This window comes from Dipodomys spectabilis, unplaced genomic scaffold, assembly GCF_019054845.1.
Source record: "Dipodomys spectabilis isolate Male_0828 unplaced genomic scaffold, ASM1905484v1 ptg000018l, whole genome shotgun sequence".
In the NCBI taxonomy this organism is placed as follows: domain Eukaryota; kingdom Metazoa; phylum Chordata; class Mammalia; order Rodentia; family Heteromyidae; genus Dipodomys; species Dipodomys spectabilis.
Genome location: NW_024870695.1, coordinates 1,452,882 through 1,476,498, shown reverse-complemented (window position 1 = coordinate 1,476,498; position 23,617 = coordinate 1,452,882). Strand labels below are relative to the sequence as shown.

The 23,617-nt window shown below is 54.7% G+C and overlaps 1 protein-coding gene across 2 annotated transcripts; it reads left to right on the top strand.

Moving 5' to 3' along the window:
- Positions 1–530: 530 nt before the first annotated feature.
- Cluh (clustered mitochondria homolog) lies at positions 531–23,112 on the top strand. 2 transcript variants are annotated; one of them, XM_042671424.1, is made up of 26 exons: positions 531–742; positions 8,414–8,616; positions 9,441–9,612; positions 11,150–11,293; positions 11,455–11,579; positions 11,668–11,822; positions 11,905–12,030; positions 12,289–12,436; positions 12,586–12,678; positions 14,143–14,837; positions 15,703–15,920; positions 16,055–16,159; positions 16,320–16,420; positions 17,054–17,206; positions 17,286–17,348; positions 17,464–17,708; positions 18,014–18,098; positions 18,201–18,354; positions 18,437–18,576; positions 19,287–19,367; positions 19,443–19,568; positions 19,660–19,781; positions 20,031–20,124; positions 20,214–20,348; positions 20,444–20,517; positions 21,693–23,112. In XM_042671424.1, exons 1-26 carry the CDS (start codon positions 643–645, stop codon positions 21,877–21,879), a joined length of 4,044 nt encoding a protein of 1,347 aa, XP_042527358.1. In that variant the 5' UTR covers positions 531–642; the 3' UTR covers positions 21,880–23,112. The 2 variants fall into 2 exon arrangements, with proteins under 2 accessions (XP_042527358.1, XP_042527359.1); XM_042671425.1 differs by having other exon boundaries at positions 540–742; positions 16,058–16,159.
- Positions 23,113–23,617: the final 505 nt, after the last annotated feature.

The window sequence follows — 23,617 nt, the reverse complement described above, 5'->3', positions numbered from 1 at the left end:
GGTGGTGGCTCAGGACGAAGTTTGGTGTCTGTTTCCGACACTTGCTCCCCGACTAGCAGCCTCATGCCCGCCTTTGCTGACCACGCTCTAGGCTGGTCTCTGCACCTTCTCCAGCCCCACTCCTTCCTGGGTGAGGAGGGTGTTGGGGGTCACGCTAGCCCCGCACGTTGGCGGCCGCGCGGCCTCTGGCGGCTGGGCGGAGGGAAACGGAGGGTCGTTGGGGGAGGGGAGGTTAGGCACCGCAGCCCCGACTAGTCTCCACCCAAGGTCACGGCGCCCGCCCGGCCAACCGGCAGCAAACGGCCGGGACGTCTCTCCGAGGCCACGCCCCCCGGAGGGGGCGGGGCGAAGCTTTCATTCCCCCCCGGAGCCAGGATACGTTGCCTTTAAGGCGTTCGGGAAAGTCATTCACTTGGTGGACAGACACTAAGGCGCGGCGTGTTTTGTCCCTCGCGGGCCGCCGTGGGCAGGGCTGGGCGCGAGGGCGGGGCAGGGGAGCGGCAGCGGGGTCAAAGGGTACAGCGCGCACCACGTGGGCCGGTGACTCCGTCCTTCCCGCAGCGGCCGCGGCGCGCAGGGCACTAGGGTTAGTGGCGCGGCGGGCGGCGCGGACAGCGGAGCCGGACGCCCGCTCCCGCCACCATGGTCATCAAGACAGACGAGTTGCCGGCGGCCGCCCCGACCGACAGCTCCCGGGAACATGGCTCTCAGGCCGGTGGCAAGGGGCGGCCGAGCGCGGCCGGTGAGCAGGCCGGGGCCGGGGGCAGCCGGGCGGGGAAGTGGTGGCGGGCCGGGCGGGAGGGTTCGGAACTCCACGCGGACCAACGCCTTCCGGGCGCGCCGGGCTGGCTGACTCCTCACCGGGCCCTTCACGGGGCCGCCCCCGCTCTGAAGGTCACCTTCACTGTCGCCCCCGGATGCGGCCCGGGCATTGCACGTGGGGTCCCGGGAAGGGCAGACCCGGCGGACACACGCGCGTCGGATCGCGGGGACACGTGCGCGCACACGCGGCTTCGGGGTGCGCCGCCGCCGCCGCCTCGGACGGAGGAAACGGGCGGCCCCACCCCCTCCGCCCCCCGGCGCGGGGAGCCCCCTAGGCCGGGGTCACTGACACTTTGGGCTCCACCTCCTTCAGGCCCCCCTCGGCGTCAGGATCTCCGGCGGCGTTCTCCTCGCACTCGGACTGCAGCCCTGCGAGTGAGGCTCCGCGTAACGCTCCTTTCCTGGGGCTTGTTCTGTGAGAAGAGCAGGAGTTGGGGGTATGGGGGGTGTCGTGGAGGGGGGGGGCATCCTCTGGTTCATCCTGACACACGGGCTTACGTACTCAATCTTAGGTCCTCAGGCTGTGATCTTTGTCCTTTTATAAGTGTTGGCCTGGGCGGGGATGGGATGGAGGTCTGCAAGTGTTTTGGGGGCAAAGCCAACCTCCTTGGCAGGGGGAAGTATTTGTGCCAGAACTTGATCATTAACCTGCCTTATTGCGAAAAGTGGGTCAGACCAGAGTTGCTGTTTTTAAGGCAAAGGTCATTAACGTGGAGTGGAGCTCCCGGCTCTCCCCCATGGGTGCTGTATAGTGGCTTTGGGAGTGGCCGAGGCCTGTCCAGGGGTGGGGCCTGCCGCTTTTCCCTTTCACTCAGGCTCCTTCTGTTATTTTCATCCTGTCTCAGGCTACAGCCTTGAGGCTGTCAGGCCCTTTCCCAGGGCTTCAGCTGTCTTTTCTCCAAGTCTTCCTCAGAGCCAGACTGTGGCCTTCTCTGCCCTGAGTGGTAATGGGAGTGGAGACCCACCCTTATCTCAGTGAGGACTTGTAATCTTAGCTCATCATCATCACCTCCCTTCCCAGCTTCATTAAGCAGTCTGGGGCTGCCGGGAGTCTGGGTGGAAAAGCATTGGGTAGGAGCAGGTTCAGTGTCAGCCTTGCTGATTGCTTTGACAAGGCCAGGTCTGAACAGAAGAAATGCTCAAAACTCCATTCTATCAGGCTTTGCCCTGATATGGTTCTGAATCAGTGGGTGGACAAGATAAGAAGAGTTCTGGGCTGGCAGGTTTCCCTTCCAGCAAAGAGATGGAGAGATGAAGTGACTTGTCCAAGGTCACAGCTATTAGTTGTGGAGGGGAACATGTAGATTTCTAGCTCATGGTCAGCATGTCAAGGCTACCAAAGCCTGACCCAGAGGAAGCTGGAACACACATTACGTGTTTATTTGGATTTGTGTGCTGAGAACCAGGGGACTGAAGAAAGAGAGTGTTGGAGGATTTCTGTGAGAGAGTGAGTGAAGTTTTCTTTTCATCTTTTTGGGGGGCAGTGGAAGGGCACAGCTTGGGGAACTTGGGGGCAGTGTATTGGTTAGGACTTTGGCTTCTTTGTCCCAGAAGCTAGTATAGACAATTGTGCCTCATATTACATCCAGCCTGGATCTGTTAAAAGGAACCTTATTAGGGACCTTGAGCAAGCTCCATTTGGGCATCAGAATCCAGGCTACTTGGCCTGAGGTCCCATCTTGTACCTTGAGGAAGTGATCATGGCCTTGGAAGCAGGCAAGGGTAGTTTACCTTCTTAGAAATAAAGCAGCTTTTAGGGGTTAAGAGAACAGGCAGGTTTTTCAAGTTCACAGTGGTGTGTGGAGTTCCTTCTCCTTGGGGGAGGGCCCTCTGGAGTTGAAGCCCTGAAGTGGGAGGAAAGGGGGACTGGCAGAATGGGGAGGAGTTAAGGGGCTTACCAAGCTCCCAAAAGATCCTGACTCTTGGATAAGGTCTAGGCAGACTGCATTGGGAACTTCTGAACACAATTTGGACCTTCAAGATCTCCTGGCCTGGGTGGGACTGAAAGGAGACAAACAGGTTCTGGCCTCCCCAGAGTCCTCCATAGGCTGCCTGCCTGTTTTCTACCCCTTTGCCTTGAAGCCCTGAGTTTCTGAGATAGTGGCCGAGTCTCTTTTGGGACCCTACTTCCTGCTGTAGCCTCACCTGCTGAGACCTAGGCTGGGATGTGTCCTGACCCTGGTACTGGCTCCTGAGGGAGACCAGGCCTGGCTAGAGGTACATGGGTCACTTGGGGTGGCCTGAGACTCTTTCTTACTCTTATCTGTGGCATCCCTGTCCCAGGCTAGGACTCTGGGTATGCTATCTCTTCACTCTGATCAGTCCAATTAAGGTTTGTGGTGGCTGTGAGTGCAGTGAGCTGGCTTGTGCACCATGTATCATTTGTACAATGTGTTCATATTCAGCAGAGAACTGGCTTCTCTTGCCTTCTCTGAAACCCTGGTTCTCCATGCCTTCCTGGGATGTAATGGGGGAAACAGGCACAGGGGTCTTGAGGCCTAGGAACTCTATTGCTAGAGATAGATCTGTGTCCAGTGGGTTGTGCTCAGTAGAAGTGGCATTCAGGAGCATGGTCTACACTGCTGACATTCCTGGCTTTTTCTCAATTTGACTTTGTTGCCTTTTGCCTCTGACTTCGGACAGCTAGCCTTGTGGAACTTCATTTTTCTGGAGTGAGATGACCTGGTGGATCTGATTTAGAACCCTGCTGTGGGGGTCAGTACCAGGCTTCCCCATTCCCATCCTCTAGAGGGCTAAGAGGAATGGAATTTTCCTATGAGTCTGGCCTTTCTTGTCATCTGCTCATTGAGACAGACCCAGGACATTTTGTGCAGTGGAGGCAAAGCCAAGGGTCTGCTCAGTGGTCCCTAGGCCTGAAGGAGAAGGTGCCTGGAGAAAGATCCTGGCTCCATGCCCCATGCTGGTTAGTATGGATGCCGGAGCAGTCCTGACTGGGCCCTGGCAACAAGTCAGAGGCCCTGAGAAGGCGTCCTGGCGAGGCTGGGCATGCTCCTTCTCCAATGGCCTTCGGCCTCTTGCTGCCAGCTCTGTTTTCCCCAGGGGAGACATTTGGTTTTCTCTTGGCAGCGCATGGGCTGCTGGGAAGAAAAGAGGGAGCCTGCCAGTTTCTTGGTGGAGCTTGGAGGCCTGGGGCATGGGTGCAGTTGTCCTCTGGGAGACTGGTGTCCCATCCCCCTCTCACTAGAACCAGTGAGTGTCAGAAAGGGGCTGGCTGCCAAGTCACCTGCAGAGGGCAGTAGGAGCCAGAGGCCCCAGCGAGTCCCTTGGCCCAGGAGACAGGCAGGGTGCTCCGTGTCCGAGACTGGTGGATAGGAGGTGGATACCTCATGGCCTGGGCCCGGATCTGCGCCAGCTGTTGCCGGCAGCTGGTTGAAGCTGGTTGAACCCCCCGCCAGGGTTGGAGCCGAGGAGAGGACCCCCTTGCTGGACTCTGCCCCTGCCAGCCATTTCCCAAGACCCTCGATCCTGAGGGGTCCAGGTACCCCACATGCTGGGATCTGCTCCCCAGACAGCTTCATCAGCAATGGCCTTCTTTCTGGGGAGCCTGAGGAGGTGGTTCTGAGTGTTGATCGAAGCTCCCCCCATGGTTCTGGAGCCACGGAGGCCTCCTGTTCCACAGCCGTCCTTCTAGCCGACCTTGAGCAGGATTCAAGGCAGAGGCAGGGGGAGTGTGCCCTTCCCAGGGCCGCCCAGGCAGGCCTGGCCCCACTGAAACCCGAAGCCAGCCGGAGCTCCAGCCCTGGGCCGACCAGCTGCATTAGGGCAAGGGTAACAGCAGAGGCCGGAACAAGAGACACAGGCAGCATTGGGCCTAGGCCGGAGAGCTGGGTCCCTTCTCATGAAAGTCCTGAGACTCCAGAGCCAAGAAGAGCACAGCCGTTGTGCACACCAGGTGGGCTTTGGGGCTGAGTGGACCTACTGGTCTACAGGGAGACCTTCAGGACCCTTTGGGAATGGAGAGGAGGGGCAGGGCTGGCAGCACTGAAGGAGAAGCAGCCCTTGGGACCAGCCCTTTATCTTGGAATCTGACCAAGGATTAGGTACTCTTTCTCAGTCCCTGATGAGGTCTCTGGCTTGGGGAATGGGTAGGTTGGAACCATGGCAGTGTGTTGTCTTCCTCTCCTTTCTCTGATCCACCCATTCGTGCACACTCTCTTCCTCCCCCCCCCCCCCCCCCCCCTTCCCGGCAAGATGCACAGGTTGCTACTCTGGGTCCAGTGCTGACATTTTCCTTCTCTGAGACTGCAAAGCTCGAAACCACTGCTCCATGTTGGGTGGGGGCCTTTCCTGTTTTCCCTTCAATCTGGGTTCTTGCCAGCCAGCAAAGCCTTTCTCAGGGACCCTTAGGGGACAGCTCCTCCTACCTACTGTCCCTCTTGCTGCTCTTGGAGAGCTGACCAATTCCTGCCCTCTTATCTGTGCTTTGTCATTAGTGCCAGGCAAGTTTTCATTTTGGGGTAGGGCTGTTTATTTTTAGGGCTTGCCCTGCCTGGGACTGCTGGGCCACTGCAAGGGATAGGCCTTGGTGCATCTTGCGCATCTTGTAGTTTTTTTTTTTTTTTTCAGTCGGTTGTGGGGCTTGAACTCGGCCTGGGTGCTGTCCCTGAGCTCTTCAGCTCAAGACTAGTGCTCTATCACTTAAACCACAGTGCCACTTTTGGGTTTCTGAGTAGTTTATTGGGGATAAGAGTCTCATGGACTTTACTGCCTGGGCTGGCTTTGAATTGTGATCCTCAAATTTCAGCCTCCTGAGTAGCTAGTATTACAGACATGAGCCACCAGCGCCCAGCTTTGTTGTTGTATTGACACAGGATTTTACTATGTAGTCCAGGCTGGCCTGGAACTTACTATGTAGTTTAGGTTGGCCTTGAACCTTTGATCCTCTTCCAAGTACTGGAATTCAGGTGTGTGCTACCATGCCTAGCCCACCCTATGGTTGTTGGAGGTTATACTCCAGTTTTAGAAAGAGTGTGGCAGGGACAGAAGGTCTAGGACACCATCATTGGTGGCCTACAGTAGCCAAGGTTGATGACAAGGCAGTGATGTGAGTTTGTAGGCTGCGGGAATCTGAGGTCCATCCTGGCTGGTATAACAATATGTCAGGCTCTTAAGTTTTCCTGGGCCTAATTTGGGATAAGAGAATAAGGCCTGTCTGTGCCCCTGGAGGTCCTACTTATCACCAAGTTGAGGTGTACCAGGAAGGGGAGGGGGGGTGTCTCCTGAAGTCCTCTTGCCTGCCTCTGCTGGCCAACCTCATTTCCTTAGATTCCTGCTCCATATTTATGAACAGAGACTATACAGGTTTGAGGCAGTAAAGCCATCCTGCTCTCCACCCCACCTCACCCTGCTCCCGCCCCTCACCAGTCCTGGTGCTTGAATTCAGGGACTTGGCACTGTTCCTGAGCCTCTTTGTGCTCAAGGCTAGCATTCTACCACTTGAGCCACAGCACCACTTCCAGATTTTTCTGAGTAGTTTATTGGAGCTAAGAGTCTCACAGACTTTGCTACTTGGGCTGGCTTCAAACCACTCTTAGATCTCAGCCTCCTAAGTAGCTACAATTGCAGCCGTGCCATCTCTACTCTTGATGGCAGAGTAGGAAAGAGGGCTAGATTGACTAAAGCAGACTCAAGTAAGCTGTGTTGTTTTGAGGTAGCCTATCTATACCCTGATCTGGGACTGTAATGTTCTAAGCCAAGAGGGCAAGTAGGCAGATGCTGGGCCAAGGTCCTCATTTGCCAAATGGGTACCCAGCAAGCTGGTATTTAGCTGGCTTTCTGAGAGGGGGTCTTATGCTCTAGCCAGTACTATAGGGGCCTTCTTCCTTCATTCTTCCTAGTGCCTGGGGAGAAATGGGAAGTTTTGTTACTGTTCCCTCTCCCCACAGCATGTAAGTTGAGTGTTCTTCACAAATACTAGATGTGGCTATGGATTTGCAGTAATTCATTGATTTGATATCTTTTCTTTGAGGCAGGGCAAGACAAAAGGTGGATAATGATAGAACTGCTGGTGTAAATAGCCACCCAGAATGCAGCAGAATGGCTGCTCTAGGAGGCAGTGCATGTCTTGTGGAAATGGTTGGGGAGTTCCTTCCAGCCGGGTCATTTGGGCGGCTTTCTGACAGGAGGCTCTGTATTCAGCTCACCTGCAAGGATGAGTTGAAGTTGTTCATGGAATGGTATCTTGTGGGCAATGGGATGGTCTGCCCGGAATGATGGAATACTTATTGGGGTATGAAACAGTCCACAGCAGAGGTGATAGAAAACTGATGCTAACAGAGGACAGAATGATATGTAGAGCAATTGTATGGTTCAGTAGAGCAGTAGAAAGGTTAGCAGGGGAGGCATAAGTCAAAGTACAGAGGGAAGCCTGCAGAGCTGAGACTGACTTTAGATAGAAACTCAAGAGTGCTGTCCTAAATTTGTGACAGTGGGGTTGTTAGAAGGGCTCCAAATGTTACTTTCTCCTTGTCAGTTATGGGACTTGAACTCAGGACCTGGGCACTGTCCCTGAAGCTTTTCTGCTCAAGGTTAGCTCTCTACCATTTTGATCCACAACTCAACTTCCAGTTTTCTGGGCGCTAATTGGAGATAAGAGTCTCATGGACTTTCCTTTCCTTGCTAGCTTTGAACTGCCATCCTCCATCTCAGCCTCCTGAGTAGCTAGGATTATAGGTATGAGCCACCTGTGTCTTTCTCCACGTTACTCCCTAATTAATTAATTAATTATTTTTGGCCAGTCCTGGGGTTTGAACTCTGGGCCTACGGGCCTGAGGACTGTCCCTGATCTTTTTGCTCAAAGTTAGCACTCTACCACTTCAGCCACAGCGTCACTTCTGGCTTTTTCTCTGTATGTGGTGCTGAGGAATCGAACCCAGGGCTTTATGCATGCAAGGCAAGCACTGTACCATTGAGCCACATTCCCAGCCCCACATGTTACTCTTGAAGTTAGAGAAAATCTGTACCAAGGCTATGGCTGAAGAGGCTGGAGCCCAAGGGTCAGGATGAGTGACTAGTTGGTGGGGGGTAGGGGAAGACTTCACAGAATAGGCTCATCTTGGCAGGATGAGCTTTTGTTAATGTCTAAGGAACTGGGTGGTAGTTGTCCCCTTTGAAACGCTTGAGCAAGGCTATGATTGGCAATGGATGCTTCCATGTAGATCATATTTGAGGCCATGGGAACAGGTAAGGTGAGAAAGGAATATAGCCTATCTACATGCGAAGAGGATGAAACTGGAGGAAGGGATAGTAGTGGTGTTGGGCAGAGAAGAGGAGGAAGTGGGCAGTAGTATGATTACTGCTAAAAAGCTAGATCGTTAGAGCTGGAGAAGGCTGGTGACCTTGACCCTACATGTGGCATTGTGACCCTGGGGAGATGTACTCAGACTGGTAGGCTGAGGATAAGCAATGGGGAGGGAAAAGGCAATGGCCTATAGGTGTGCAGGGCTGGATGGTATGGAGTCTGGATTAGGGCTGAGTCTCCAGAAGGCATAAAAGGCCCCATTCTACAGGGTGAGGTGGGTAGCCCCACCCACTCCTCCAGGCCTATCTGACTGCATTCTTGTAACCCTAGAACCCCCCTCCGTTATGCTGGTGAATGGAGACTGCCCAGAGAGCCTGAAGAAGGAGGAGGGGGTGACTGAGCCGCCCAGGGAAAATGGGCTGGATGAAGGTGAGCCAGGAGATGAGACCACTGGACAGGAAGTCATTGTCATTCAGGACACAGGCTTTTCTGTGAAGATCCTGGCCCCTGGCATTGAGCCCTTCTCCCTCCAGGTAAGATGGAGGAAGAGGTGATAGGGAGCAGAATTGAGCTGGCTAGGGGTAGAGGGGGCTAGAAAGCCAAGTCCTGCCCTTGATCATTCTGGCAGGAAGCTAAGGGTGCTTACTGGGTCTTGCCTGGGGTTTTGGTGTGGTGGGCAAGGAAATCAGCTCAGGATCATGTTGCTGTGCCATTGCTAGTGGACAGCTACCAGTAGGGACTTCCAGTGCCATTTGGGCAGAGTAGTGGCATAGGCTGGGGAGGAGGGGGTGATGTTCTAACACTCTCTAGTTCCTTGCCCTGTGCCCTCTGGTGAGTCTTCTCTCTGAGCCATGGGTTTACCATCTCCTTGAGGGTGGATGATGTTGGATGGTCTCCAAGAGTAGAATTAACTGGAGATTTTACACACTGGTAACTCCAGGGATCTAAGACAGGTTCTCTTATGTCCTCTCTACCCACAGGCTCAGACCTTAGAGCACTCTAAAAGCTGGAGGCCATTTGCCCTAGGTGCCTTAGTGTTGCTCTTCCTGTTCTTCCATCCCCATGGTACTGCTCAGGTTATTTGTCTATAGTAATAGTTCAAGCCTGAGGCAGTATGGCCAGGCTTCAAACTCTTTGTAGGCAGGGACACATGAATAGATAGACAAAGACACACACACACACACACACACACACACACACACACGTAGACATAGTATCTATGGACAGAGTCTGGAATTTAGAAGCCAAACTGTGGGAAACTGAGTATTTGAGGCATTTATTCCAGAGACCTAGATGTTTTGGTCTGGTGATGATGATGTGACATCTCACTGGGTGGATGGGGCCTTCTCTGTGGCAGGTGTCTCCCCAGGAGATGGTACAGGAGATCCACCAGGTGCTCATGGACCGTGAAGATACGTGTCACCGCACCTGCTTTTCCCTACATCTGGATGGCAATATGCTAGACCACTTTTCAGAGCTTCGAAGTGTTGAAGGACTACAGGAGGGCTCAGTGCTCCGTGTGGTAGAAGGTTGGTCTGGGAGTTGGCAGCCTGGAAGGGAAGGACCTGTGAAGAAGGGCAATCACCACTCCACCCACTGCTGCTAGTGTCTGTCACACGTGAGCATGTGGGCATGGGACTGGAGCACAGGCCATTGTAAGCCTCTATTGCAGTGGACCACTTCTAATGCACATGGCCCACAGGTTAAAGACTAGAGTCTGCATTCTAAAACCCCAGCCAGTCCCACACAGACTCTGTTTGGAGTCAGTTCTGTCATGTTTTATAAAGATAAATGTGAAGTCTCATAAAGTTTCACAGCTCTTGAGTGGCCATTCGCTCTAGAGTAGTGAGACTGGTTTGCTTGTCAAGTTCTAATGCTGCACAGAGGTTTCCAGTGCCTATGAATTGATTTGGTTTGCTTTTTGCTAGGACTGGATCTTGAATTAAGGGCCTGGGTACTGTCCCTGTGCTTATTTGTGCTCAAGGCTAGTGCTTTACCACTTGAGCCATAGAGCTCTACTTTCAGCTTTTTGTGGTTAATTGGAGAGAAGAGTCTTAAGAACTTCCCTTCCTGGGCTGGCTTTGAACTGCAGTCCTCAGATCTCAGTAGTTAGGATTACAAGTATGAACCACCCAGTGCCCAACTTCACTTGGCTTTCTTTTTCTTTTCTTTCTTTCTTTTTTTTTTTGGTTGTGGGGCTTGAACTCAAGGCCTATCCCTGAGCTCTTTTGCTCAAGGCTAGTGTTCTACCACTTTGAGCCACAGCACTACCAGTTTACTGGTGGTTAATTGGAGATGAGTCTCATGGACTTTCCTGCCCTGGCTGGCTTTGAACTTTGATCCTCAGATCTCAGCCTCCTGAGCAGCTAGGATTACTGGTGTGAGTCACCACTATCCTGCTTTTACTTGGCTTTCTTGCTCACTCCTTACATTCTACCATTTGAGCCATACCTCCAAGTCCAGCATTTTTCTGGTTAATTGGAAATGAAGTCTTCTGAACTTTCCTGCCAGGGCTGGTTTCAAAGTTCGATCGTCTGGGTCTCAGCCTTCTGAGTAGATAGGATTTCAAGTCTGAGCCGCTTGTAATGGCAAAATGCCACTCAAATGGGAGCTTTAAGTTGAAAATTTTTTTTTGTTTTGTTTTGTTTTTGGGTCCGGTCATGGGGCCTGAACTCTGGGCCTGGGCACTGTCCCTCTGCTCTTCAGCTCAAGGCTAGCGCTCTACCACTTGAGCCACAGCGCTACTTCCGGCTTTTTTCTTTTTGCTTATGTGGTGCTGAGGATCGAACCCAGGGCCTCAGTCAGGCATGCAAGGCAAGCGCTCTACCACTGAGCCACCTTCCCAGCCCCTTTAAGTTGAAATTTTGAATCTCCAAAGGCTAGGGATGAGGCTCAGTGGTAGAGCACTGGCCTAGCATGTACTGGCCCTGCATTCCACCCCCAGTATTGGAAAAAGAATAAAAGCCCATTCATGATTGCACCTGTGATGGTTCACCTGTGCAAACTCCTCTGTGACCCTGTGATTCCCCACAGGGCTCTAATGACCCCGTACTCCCCTCCTCACAGAGCCGTACACTGTGCGTGAGGCCCGCATCCATGTGCGCCATGTTCGAGACCTGCTCAAGAGCTTGGATCCATCTGATGCCTTCAATGGGGTTGACTGCAACTCCTTGTCTTTCCTGAGTGTCTTCACTGACGGCGACCTGGGAGGTGCAGGAGGCATTGGTGCTGGGGGTTGGGCAGGGGGCAGGGAACAAGGAAACCAGAGACTAGCAAAGGGACTGAAATCCAGGTTGTCCCACTTAAGCGCTGGGCTTGAGGACCATAGTGAGTAGGGGACACTGGCTGACCACCAGCTTTGGATCTCTCAGACAGTGGGAAGCGGAAGAAGGGCTTGGAGATGGACCCCATCGACTGCACGCCACCTGAGTACATCCTGCCAGGGAGCCGGGAGCGGCCATTGTGTCCCTTGCAGCCCCAGAACCGTGACTGGAAGGTGGGTTTCTCAGAGGGAGTGAAAAAGAAGGCCCCCTGGTGGGAGGGCCCCAAAGCTCTGATGCCTTCATGCTTGACCATTCCTGCAGCCTCTGCAGTGTCTGAAAGTACTCACCATGAGTGGCTGGAACCCGCCCCCTGGGAACCGCAAGATGCATGGGGACCTCATGTACCTGTTTGTGATCACGGCTGAGGACCGGCAAGTCAGCATCACTGCATCCACACGGGGCTTCTACCTGAACCAGTGAGTCCCTGCTATCCCCTTCCATTTCCTAGTCTTGATGTCGATGCTTTGGACAGCTCCGTAGTGACCTCTTCCTCTGCAGGTCCACCGCCTACCACTTCAACCCCAAGCCTGCCAGTCCCCGCTTCCTCAGCCATTCCCTAGTGGAGCTGCTCAACCAGATCAGCCCAACCTTCAAGAAAAACTTCGCTGTGCTACAGAAGAAGAGGTAGTACCTTCATACCCTCTGCCCCGCTTCCCGTCACGCAAGTCGTGTGTGCCTGTTCCAGTAGGCGTGAGCACCAGTGCCTTTGCCTGGAAGGTGCTGTATGAGGGTGGCCCATGAGAGAGGTGCCTGCCTGCTTCTGCACAAGTGGAATCCCAGGGCTGGAAGATGCTGGAGCAGTAGGAGCCTTGGAGAAGGAAGGACTCAGCTGGGTTTTTAGCTTGGTGGGGTGCCCCATCTCCTTTCCCCTGCCCACTACAGGGTACAGCGCCACCCGTTCGAGAGGATCGCCACCCCGTTCCAGGTGTACAGCTGGACGGCCCCCCAGGCGGAACACGCCATGGACTGTGTGCGTGCCGAAGATGCCTACACATCCAGGCTGGGCTATGAGGAGCACATTCCTGGACAGGTGCTACCAGCCTGCCCCCTCTGCTTGCCTGGGGCCACTCAGGACATGCCATCTGCTTAGGCTGTCCACAGGGAAGGAGGATGGTGGGGCTGCCCAGAACAGGTCCAGACACAGGCTGAGCTCACACTGCTTTTCTGGTCCCTCTACAGACCCGGGACTGGAATGAGGAACTGCAGACGACAAGGGAGCTACCCCGCAAGAACTTGCCTGAGCGGCTGCTTCGAGAAAGAGCCATATTTAAGGTGCGTAGCCCCTTGGGACCTGTTGGCAGTTTCAGGCTCTCCTGCCGCTTGGCTAGCTGGTCTTTTTTCTTTCTTTTCTTTTTTCTTTTCTCTCTCTCTCTCTCTCTCTCTCTCTCTCTCTCTCTCTCTCTCCTTTTTGCCAATCTTGGGCTTGAACTCAGGGCCTAGGCACTGTCCTTGAGCTTCTTTTTGCTCAAGGCTAGCACTCTACCACCACTTTTATGTAGTACTGTTTATGTAGTACTGAGGAATCGAACTCAGGGCTTCATGCATGCTAGGCAAACACTCTTCCACTAAGCCACATTCCCAGCCCATGCTGGCTGGTCTTGTAGACAGAAGGAATTGGAGAGTAGCTGGGATGGCCAGACTTGTCAGCTGCCCTGAAGGCACGGTGTCCCTAGCCTCTTGCCTCCTAGCAACTCCTTTTTTTGTGTCTTGTTTGAGGCTTTTTAAAGGTAGGAAGCTAGGTACTGATGGTTCATGCCTATAATCCTAGCTACTCAGGAGGTTGAGATCTGCAGAGTGAGGTTCAAAGCTAGCTGGGTCACAAAAGCCCATGGGACTCTCATTTCCAATTAACCACCAAAAATCCAGAAGTTGAGATGTAGCTCAGATGGTGAACAAAAATGCTAAGTAAGGGCTTAAGGCTATGAGTTCAAGCTCCAATACTGGCACACACATATACAAATAAATGAACGAATAGCAAGATCCACCGGCTCCCTGCCCTCTGTTAACTGCACAGGTCCTTGCCTGGGTACATGTTGGGCCCTCATCTTTCTGGGTCTAGTATGTTTGCATAGCACTTACAGCTTATGTAGGTTTATTAACAATTGTCAGTACTCTTCTTAGAAATGAGGAGAAATAACTTACGAGAATAAAAGCTATCATTTCTTGGGTACTAACTTGGCCCAGGGGTCATGCCAAGTGCTTTATAGGGTCGATTCAGTACATTTGTTGTCAGTAGTTTCTGGATGCCAAAAGTGGGCCAGAGCTTCTTGCCTTACTTTACCTGGTACCTAGCTGGTGGCTCCCAAACCAGCCAGCCCTCACTCACGTCCCTTGTTAACTGCTAAGCTTGGCTTTCTAAGTAGGAGTGTTTAGTTGTATGTACAAGTGTGTTTGTGTGTCTTGGGGCTTGAACTCAGGGCCAGAGTGTTGTCCCTGAGCTTTTTTGCACAAGGCTAGCGCTCTAGCACTTGAACCACAGCTCTACTTCTGGCTTTTTGGTAGTTAATTGGAGTCTTACAGACTTTCCTGCCAAGGCTGGCTTTGGAGCCACCGTCTAGTTCTGAAATGTTCTTGCCTTTCTTGCCTTTCCTAAATGATGTAGTTGAGGCTAGGGTTTCTTGGCTCTCAGGGGAGGCCTGCCACCCTCCCCCATCTAGGTGAGCTGGGCCAGGGCAGGATGCTCCTTAAAGCTTTTGTGTGTGGAGCCTTCACCCTTCCACCCTCGGCCCCTCCCAGGTGCACAGTGACTTCACGGCCGCAGCCACCCGGGGCGCCATGGCAGTCATTGATGGCAACGTGATGGCTATCAACCCCAGTGAGGAGACCAAGATGCAGATGTTCATCTGGAACAACATCTTCTTCAGCCTGGGCTTTGACGTGCGTGACCACTACAAAGACTTTGGGGGGGATGTGGCAGCCTACGTGGCCCCCACTAATGACCTGAATGGCGTGCGCACATACAATGCAGTGGATGTGGAGGGACTGTACACGCTGGGCACGGTGGTGGTGGACTACCGTGGCTACCGAGTCACAGCTCAGTCCATCATCCCTGGCATCCTGGAGCGGGACCAGGAGCAGAGTGTCATCTATGGCTCCATTGACTTTGGCAAGACAGTGGTGTCACACCCGCGGTACCTGGAGCTGCTAGAGCGCACCAGCCGGCCCCTCAAGATCCTGCGGCACCGGGTGCTCAACGAGCGGGACGAGGAGGTAGAGCTCTGTTCTTCCGTGGAGTGCAAGGGGATTATTGGCAATGACGGGCGCCACTACATCCTTGACCTTCTGCGCACCTTCCCGCCGGACCTCAACTTTCTGCCTGTGCCTGGTGAGGAGCTGCCTGAGGAGTGCAGCCGCGCTGGCTTCCCCCGGGCCCACAGGCACAAGCTGTGCTGCCTGCGGCAGGAGCTGGTGGATGCCTTCGTGGAGCACAGGTAAGGAGCTGCTGCTGCCCCCTCGGGCTGCTCTGTGAGGACCCATCCTGTCACATCTGCCTCAGATTGCCAGATGCAGAAACCTAGGAGCTTTATGTCGGTTGCAGACTAGCAAGTGGCCAGACCAGCCACTCAGTGAAGTGAATGATTTTGAATGCAGCTGCCAAGGCTGGGAGGTAGGGCTCAGGGCGTAGATGCTGCTGGTATTGGGTGCTTAGGATGTGGCCATAGCATTTCCTACACAGTGACCAACTATTTCTCCATTCTTGGTTTTTTTTTGTTTTTTTTTTTTGGGGGGGGGGTCCAATCGTGGGGCCTGAACTCTGGGCCTGGGCGCTGTCCCTCAGCTCTTCAGATCAAGGCTAGTGCTCTACCACTTGAGCCACAGCGCCTCTTCTGGCTTTTTTCTTTTTTCTTATGTGGTGCTGAGGAATCGAACCCAGGGCCTCAGGCATGCAAGGCAAGCGCTCTACCACTGAGCCACCTTCCCAGCCCTCCATTCTTGTATTGTTGAAGGCCCTGGTCTGAAGCCTATCATTAGCCCATCCATGATTTGTTTACCCTCACAATTCTCCTGCCTTGTTTTCCAAATCCTGGGATTAAGGTGTAAGCCACCACACCCATCTTGAGCTTGGTTTTGCTGTGGTGCTGTCTTGTCCCTGGTGGGCTGGCATAAGCCTGCCTGTAGTTACATGCATACACTGGCTAGGATATGTCCCTGTGCCTTCAGGGTGTCCCCTAGCTCCTGTGGGCCAGGAGCCTGAGGCTGTACTCTGGACCTTGTGGCCAGCAGGATGCTGTCAGGCCATCACTTTTCAGATGTCCCTTGCCCTCCTCTTGCGCTGACCTTTCTGCTGTGCTCTAGATACCTCCTCTTCATGAAGCTGGCTGCCCTGCAGCTGATGCAGCAAAAGGCCAAGATGGAAAACCCCACCTCCCTGGAAAATGGTGGGCCTGCCTCAGAGTCCAAGCCTGAAGACCCTCTGGGACCTGAGGCAGGAAGCGAGGAGGAGGGCAGTGGTGCTAGTGGCCTGGCCAAGGTGAAGGAGCTGGCAGAGACGATCGCCTCAGATGATGGTACAGGTGGGTCTGCTGTGCATGTTGGAGAGCCTGAGCTTCCCTGGCAGCTGGTCTTTGCCAGGTGTGGCTCATGACCATTCTGGAGGGGCAGAGACTTAGGCAGCAGAACTGCCACCTCCACTGTGCTGTTTCCACAGCAGACCCCCGGAGCCGAGAGGTGATCCGCAATGCGTGCAAGGCTGTGGGGTCCATCAGCAGCACAGCCTTTGACATTCGCTTCAACCCTGATATCTTCTCACCAGGCAAGCATGCATCCGGAGCCCTGTGGGCAGGGGCAGAGCATTGTGGGGTGGACTTGGGACCATGAATACTGGCTGGCTTGCTGAGCATGGTCTACAAGCTCTAGGGAGCATTTGTCTACTGTTACCGCTACCTTGTTCAAGCTTGTCCACTCTCCTCCAGGGGTTCGCTTCCCTGAGTCCTGCCAGGACGAAGTTCGGGACCAGAAGCAACTTCTAAAAGATGCTGCTGCCTTCTTGCTCTCCTGCCAGATCCCTGGCTTGGTGAGGAAGGGGCTGAAGGAGGGGGTGGGGGAAGGGTTACCTTGGTCTCTGGTGGCCCCTGCATTTGTCTCTGGATACCTGTGGGACTTTTGGGGGCAACTGCTTGATTGAGTGTCTTCTGGCCTGTGAGGAGGTTTGGCCAAGTGACCATCCCCATTACACGTGGGGATCCTGACCCCAAGTGTGACTGAGGAAGTGTGGGCACAGGCGTTGTACTGCTAAGGCTGGGAGTCTTGGTCTCTGGTCTTTGGGTGACATACTGGCTTCCTCCTAGCCAGGCAGCCGTTCAGGCAGTTGAGCCTTCAAGGCTAGACCTTCAGGTGGGGTACTGCTGTGGCCCCACCTAGCCGCCTGTGCTGCTTCTCATGGGATCAGAGAAGAGCCTGTGCCACCCGAGGGCTCCCAGCTCTTCACCCATGAGCCATGGGCCCAGCTTCCCGGGAGGAGGGCTGCTACCCCACTCTCTGTGCTGCAGGAAGGCCAGGACAGGTTTGTGGCCTTCTGCCACTATGTCTCTTCTTCCTGCCTGGGAGCTGGGGCCTCCAAACAGGTTGCTAGGACAGGACTTTCCTGGGAAGAGACAGGGTGGAGGCACAGGGCCTGGGCTGGGCCTTGACCTGCTTCAGCCCACAGGTGAAAGACTGCACAGACCACGCGGTGCTGCCCATGGATGGAGCCACACTGGCTGAGGTGATGCGCCAGCGTGGCATCAACATGCGCTACCTGGGCAAGGTGCTGGACCTAGTGCTGCGGAGCCCAGCCCGCAGCCAGCTGGACCACATCTATGTGAGTGGGGCTCGGCCAGGCGAGAGGGGTGGCCAGGGTGGTAGCATGGCGCTTGAGCAAGACTTGTTTAAATCCTCAGAAAATTGGTATTGGAGAGCTCATCACACGCTCCGCCAAGCACATCTTCAAGACCTACTTACAGGTGCCAGCACCCCTCCCCAGCCTGTCAGGGGCCTTCCTGGGTGGCAGGGGCTTTGGGGGGGAAAGTTCTAGGTTGGGAACGAAGACGCTTGTGACTGGTTAAACTTCCCTCTCAGGGAGTTGAGCTCTCAGGCCTCTCAGCTGCCATCAGTCACTTCCTGAACTGCTTCCTGAGCTCCTACCCCAACCCTGTTGCCCACCTGCCTGCCGATGAGCTGGTCTCCAAGAAGAGGAACAAGAGGAGGAAAAACCGGCCTCCAGGGGCCTTGGATAACACTGCCTGGGCCGTCATGACCCCCCAGGAGCTCTGGAAGAATATCTGTCAGGAGGCCAAGAATTACTTCGACTTTGACCTCGAGTGGTGCGGGCATAGGATGCTGGGGACACAGGATGTGATGGGCGTGGGGCATGGGGAGTGGGTCAGGCATGGGAGGCAGCACTGCTGCTCACGCAGATGCCGTCTAGGGCAGAATAACCAGTAGGCAGCCGAGTGAGGAGAGCTGGGAGGAGCCTTTTGGTCTACTGGCGGTGGGATGCAGGGCTGGGAGCCATTTGCTCTGAACACTGGAGGGCAAAGGGCCGGGCTCGTGGGTTAGATGGAGAGGCAGAGCTCCAGAGGGACAGACATGGGTGCTGGGCTGCTCAGGGCCCCTGCTCCTCCTGCAGTGATTCCGTGGACCAGGCTGTGGAGACCTATGGCCTGCAAAAGATAACCCTCTTGCGGGAGATCTCCCTGAAGACTGGAATCCAGGTGGGTGTGGGTCACTGTCTCCTGCCGTGCCCCAGCTCTGTGGGCCCCTCCTGGCCCAGGCCACTGGCTGAGGCTGCTTGTGGGTGCGGGTCCTGTTCCCAGATCCTGCTGAAGGAGTACAGCTTCGACAGCCGCCACAAGCCTGCCTTCACTGAGGAGGACGTGCTCAACATCTTCCCTGTGGTCAAACACGTCAACCCCAAAGCCTCGGATGCCTTCCACTTCTTCCAAAGTGGGCAGGCCAAAGTCCAGCAGGGTGCGTGGCCAGGCAGGCTGGGGGACACGGGGGCCCCTCTCACCCAGCCCTGACCTTGCTGCCCGGGACTGCTGCTCTGCAGGCTTCCTAAAGGAGGGCTGCGAGCTCATCAACGAAGCCCTGAACCTGTTCAACAACGTGTATGGGGCCATGCACGTGGAGATCTGCGCCTGCCTGCGCCTCCTGGCCCGCCTCCACTACATCATGGGTGACTATGCCGAGGTGGGTAGGCAGCAGCGCCTGGCTGCGTCGCCGGTTGTGGGGCCTGCTGCCTGACGGGAGCGTCCAGGCCTGTGGGACTTCGGCAGAGAGGGTGCCAGCTGGGGTTCTGTGGAGGAGAGAGGGAGCCCAAAGGTCACCTGTTCTTAGTTGCCCCATAGCGCCGGCCTGGGGGAGTGAGGGAGCCGCCTGTGCTCTGATAAGGGGACAACAGCGTCTCCCCTTCGAGGGACACAGGGAGGTGAATGCTGAGTCCCTGTGGCTAGCCGTGACTACGCTGGCCGGTAGCCGGCCTTGCCCCTGTGGTGCTGGATGGCTGCCTAGCAGTAGTTGTTTAAATCTGCAGTCTTGCGTTCAGGCTGCCTCACTGGCTCCTGGGCGTTGAAAGACTATTTCTGGGGTCTCTGTGCCTTATTTATGCCCCCAGCCCTCCTTAGAGAACTGTTTTATCCTTTGAGTAGGTATGAGCTTAAAAGAAAATATTTAAGAAATGTATTTTCTGTGTAGCTTTAGCTTTGCGTGTGTGTTTGCATGGAGTTTGAGGGGCTTTGGAAGGTCTCAGTGGGGCTCGGACTTCCACAATCACAGCAGCTAGTTGTGGTCCTCACTGCTGCGGGAAGAATGGAAGGGCCGGGGTGGACCAGGATGGGCAGGGGCAGCCTGGGCTTTTGAGTGAGGGAATGCCAACTTGGGATTGACATCCCCTTTCCCAGGCCCTGAGTAACCAACAGAAGGCAGTGCTGATGAGCGAGCGAGTGATGGGCATCGAGCACCCCAATACCATCCAGGAATACGTGAGTGGCCACCTAGGTCTGGGGTGCACGGGGCAGAGCCCACAGCCGCCCTGACCACCATGGCCCCACCCGCAGATGCACCTGGCCCTGTACTGCTTTGCCAGCAGCCAGCTGTCTACCGCCTTGAGCCTGCTGTACCGCGCCCGCTACCTCATGCTGCTTGTGTTCGGGGAGGACCATCCTGAAATGGCACTTCTGGATGTGAGTGCCGGGGCCCGGGGCAGCCGGGACCAGCCTTGGTCCAGGGAAGTGGGAGCTGACCTGGTTCTCACACCTTCTGCCCTGCCCCCAGAACAACATAGGGCTGGTGTTGCACGGTGTAATGGAGTACGACCTGTCGCTGCGCTTCCTGGAAAACGCGCTGGCTGTCAGCATCAAGTACCATGGGCCCAAGGCCCTCAAGGTGGCCCTCAGGTGAGGCCACGCTGGCCAGACCCCTGACACCCCATGTGCTTTTGATGAAGCCAGGGAGGGACCCAAGCTGTCTTGTCTGCACCTGACTTAGGAGGGAAGTTCTTTCAAGCTCAGCCTCTTCTCTGCTCTCTGGCCCTGTGTGCTCCTTTCTGAAGGCCCCTGGGAGAGGGGCAGGCAGACTTCTTCACCCTGTGAAGGCTCCTGAGTGTCTGTGAAGGCCCCTCACATCTCTGCTGTGCCTCCTTTCAGCCACCACCTTGTCGCCCGCGTCTATGAGAGCAAAGCCGAGTTCCGGTCAGCCCTGCAGCACGAGAAAGAAGGCTATACCATCTACAAGACCCAGGTGGGCATGGTGGGCAGCAGGCTGGACCTATGGCCCATGGATAGCCTGGGGCCCTGATCCCCTCCTGCATTGGCCCCTATCCCCTGTAGCTGGGTGAGGACCACGAAAAGACCAAGGAAAGCTCTGAGTACCTCAAGTGCCTGACCCAGCAGGCTGTGGCCCTGCAGCGCACCATGAATGAGATCTACCGCAATGGCTCCAGTGCCAACATCCCACCCCTCAAGGTAGTGGGGGGCAGGGGGGGTGGGTTAATGGGGATGGTGTGCCTACCCTGGCCTCTTGGCTGTGCTCACCAGCCATCTTCCCACCTCTCACTCAGTTCACAGCCCCCAGCATGGCCAGTGTCCTGGAGCAGCTCAATGTCATCAATGGCATCCTGTTCATTCCTCTCAGGTGAAGCCTGCCACCCCTCCCCATTGGCAATTGGCCTTTAGGTTTGTGGTTTGGGGGTTGTTTTTTTTGTTTTGTTTTTTTGGTCAGTCATGAGGCTTGGACTCAGCTCCTGGTCACTATCCCTGAGCACTTGTGCTCAAGGCCAGCACTCTACCACTTGTGCTACAGCTTCACTTCCTGTTTTCTGGTGGTTAATTGGAAATGAGTCTCGTGGACTTTCTTGCCTGGGCTGGCTTTGAACTGTGATCCTCAGATCTCAGCCTCCTGAGTAGCTAGGATTATAGACAGGCATGAGCCACAGGGGCCTGGCTTTGGTTTTTTTTTGAAGTCACTTCCAGTGATGCAGTTAAAGTGAAGTGTTTGCAGTGATAAAGAGGTTCCCATGACTCCTGCCAGAAATTGCATGTCAGCAACTGAATAGCTACGCTTTTTTTCCTTCCTTCCTTCCTTCCTTCCTTCCTTCCTTCCTTCTCTCTGCCTCTCTCCCTCTCTCTTTGTGCTTGTCCTGGGGCTTGAACTAATGACCTGGGTGCTGACTCTGAGGTTTTGTGCTCAAGGCTAGCATTCTCCACTAGAGCCACAGCTTCACTTTTGGCCTTTTGGTGGTTACTTGAAAATTAGTTTGACAAACTCTCCTGCCAAGGCTGACTTCAAACCATAACCTTCAGATCTCAACCTCCTAAGTAGCTAGGATTACAGGTATGAGCCACTAGCCCTCAAGTCTTTTTAATGCAAGATTGTGGCATACCATGTATTGGGAGTTGTGTTAAATGATATACTTAACATGTATCTTGGGGCTGGGACATTGCTCAAGCAGTAGAGCACTTGTTTAGCAACCCTGTTTTTTGTATCCAATATATAGATAGAAGTGGCTCCATTCTTCCTCTGGTTCTTCCAGTGCATGATGTGCCGTCCTATTTTCTGTGGTTCTAGGGTTTAAACTTAGGACATTGCTCTTAATAGCAGGACGCCTGGTTGCCAAGCCAGGCCTTAGCTGCTAGCTCTCTTGGTTACATGGAGCTTCGACTTTTTTTAGCACTTTGTAGCCTTTCTGCTTTTGGGAGGGAAACCTACGTTCCACTTCTCAATAAAGCACAGAGGTTGATTGTGCCACGAGTGTATGTGTAACGCCAGCAGGCAGCTACCCTGACCTTCACCCCTCTCCTTCCACACAGCCAAAAGGACTTGGAGAATCTGAAGGCTGAGGTGGCGCGGCGACATCAGCTCCAGGAGGCCAGCAAAAATAGGGATAAGACTGAGGAGCCCATGGCCACTGAGCCCGAGACAGCCGGAGCCCCAGAGGACATGGGCACCCAGCCCCAGCTTGCCAAGGACCCTTCTTCCCTGAGCTTGCAAGGATAGAAAGGGAGATGGACAGTCAGCGGTCCCGGCCCCGTTACCCAGCCATCCAGACAGACTCCAGGAAAAGGGGGCATGCCCTGCAGATCGGAGAGGAAGCCAGCCCCTCTTCTTCCACGTTCCACCCCTCCCACCCCAGCATTCTCCTGGGACCCCAGCCTGGCCTGCCTGTCCCCCCTCCCCCAAAGATGTTTTTGCACTGGTTCAATGAATACACGATACAGAGACCTAGTTGAAGACACGTGAATGGAGTGTGTGGGCATCAGTGGGGGGCAGGCGCCCCTCAGACCCCGCCCTCAGGCAGGTGTGTGCGAGTATGTCCATGTCCTGAATGTCTCCGTCTGCCCCTCCTAACCTGTACATAGCCCTTGTCAGTGCTGAGTGGATGACGTGCAGATGCCACTTCTCAGGTCATTTGTATGTTTGACATTATGGCTGCTGCTTTTGCTGCCACTACCCCTGGGCCCAGCCTGGCTTGCAGTTCAGGTTTAAGCCAAAAAAAGATGGGGGGGGGGGCTTTCCTGTGTCTTGAAGGGGGAGCTTGAGCTCTAGTGACAGGGCTGGGTAGTTGGGATGCACTTTAGTCTGGTGGCAAGGTGAAAACTCTGGTGGTTTTACTAATCTGGATGGGGCCTGGCCTGGCCATAACCGTCAGGGTGAGGGGAAGAGGTTGTAGACCCCCCAGATATCCTTGGGCCCAGCAGGAGGCACTGCCATGGCTCCCTCCAACCTGCCTCCCTGCACCCCAGGTGGGGATAACCTTGGGAGCCACCGTCTAAATTGAATGTATCCTCCCCATTTTAACCCAAGCTGCCTAACGCACATTGGTGGGGGGAAGGTGTCTGGGGATTGTTGCCAGAAGTAATTGTCACCTCTCAGTGGAGCCCAGCTCCTGACCTGGCCCTTGCCACACAAGCACCTACAGACTAGCTCTGGGGTGGTGGGGGTCCCCATTGCCCTGGCTCCCCCTCCTGCCTGCCTGTGTTGCTTCCCTGTGCCTGCTGTCGGGGGAGGAGAGCACTGTCCTGCAAGCCAAGGAAGCTGCTCTGGCTGGGGCTCTACCTGGGGCTGGCCCAGGCTGCTGCTGGGGAGGGTCCGTCCAGGTACCTTGTTTCAAAGGGAGCGGGTGTGAGCTAGCAAGCGAGGCATCCCCATGGCTGATCAAGAACTTTTTCTTGTTTTTAAACCATCACGTCTTCATTTCACATTGGAATAAAGTGAGTTTTTGGAACCTGCTATGCCAGCTTCACCTGTGTGCTCTGTAAGCTGCGCTGATGGTAAAGCTCAAGTGGGGGAGGGGGTGTGTGTCACAGGCTTGTCCCACAGGCGGACAGTCCTGTACAGTCACTAGACTAGCTGGGCACTTGCACTGCCTTTCGCTTGCTGTAGGAAGATAGGGTGGCCCTGGCCAGGAGGTGGGTGTTGAGCATGGATTACGTCCATCTTAGAGCCACCTCTAGAGGGCTAATAAAGCCTGGAGGAGGAGCCCCACGCAGGAAGACCTGAGGGCAGATGCTGTGGAAGGACAAGGAGACAGGGTGATGTTGCTCATTGGGTGGTACGCTTAGCTAGCCTTTAGGGCCTTGTGCACTTTTAGAAGCCTTTTTAGGTTGGCTTCTGAGCCAACTGGGGACCTTACCATTTGAAGTGACATCTAAGGAGAGGTACCAGTGCCTTTTGTTGCATCAGGACTGTGGTGGCACTCTTGCAAACAAGGTCATCTAAAGCTGTGACTGGCTTT

What these genes read in the sequence shown, in the direction of transcription:
- Cluh (XM_042671424.1), top strand. Translation starts at nt 643, where the DNA reads ATGGTCATCAAGACAGACGAGTTGCCGGCGGCCGCCCCGACCGACAGC. An exon ending in CGCCTCAGATGATGGTACAG is followed by an intron (nt 15,921 to 16,054) that starts GTGGGTCTGCTG and finishes CTGTTTCCACAG; the next exon opens with CAGACCCCCGGAGCCGAGAG. An exon ending in CCAATACCATCCAGGAATAC is followed by an intron (nt 19,368 to 19,442) that starts GTGAGTGGCCAC and finishes CCCCACCCGCAG; the next exon opens with ATGCACCTGGCCCTGTACTG.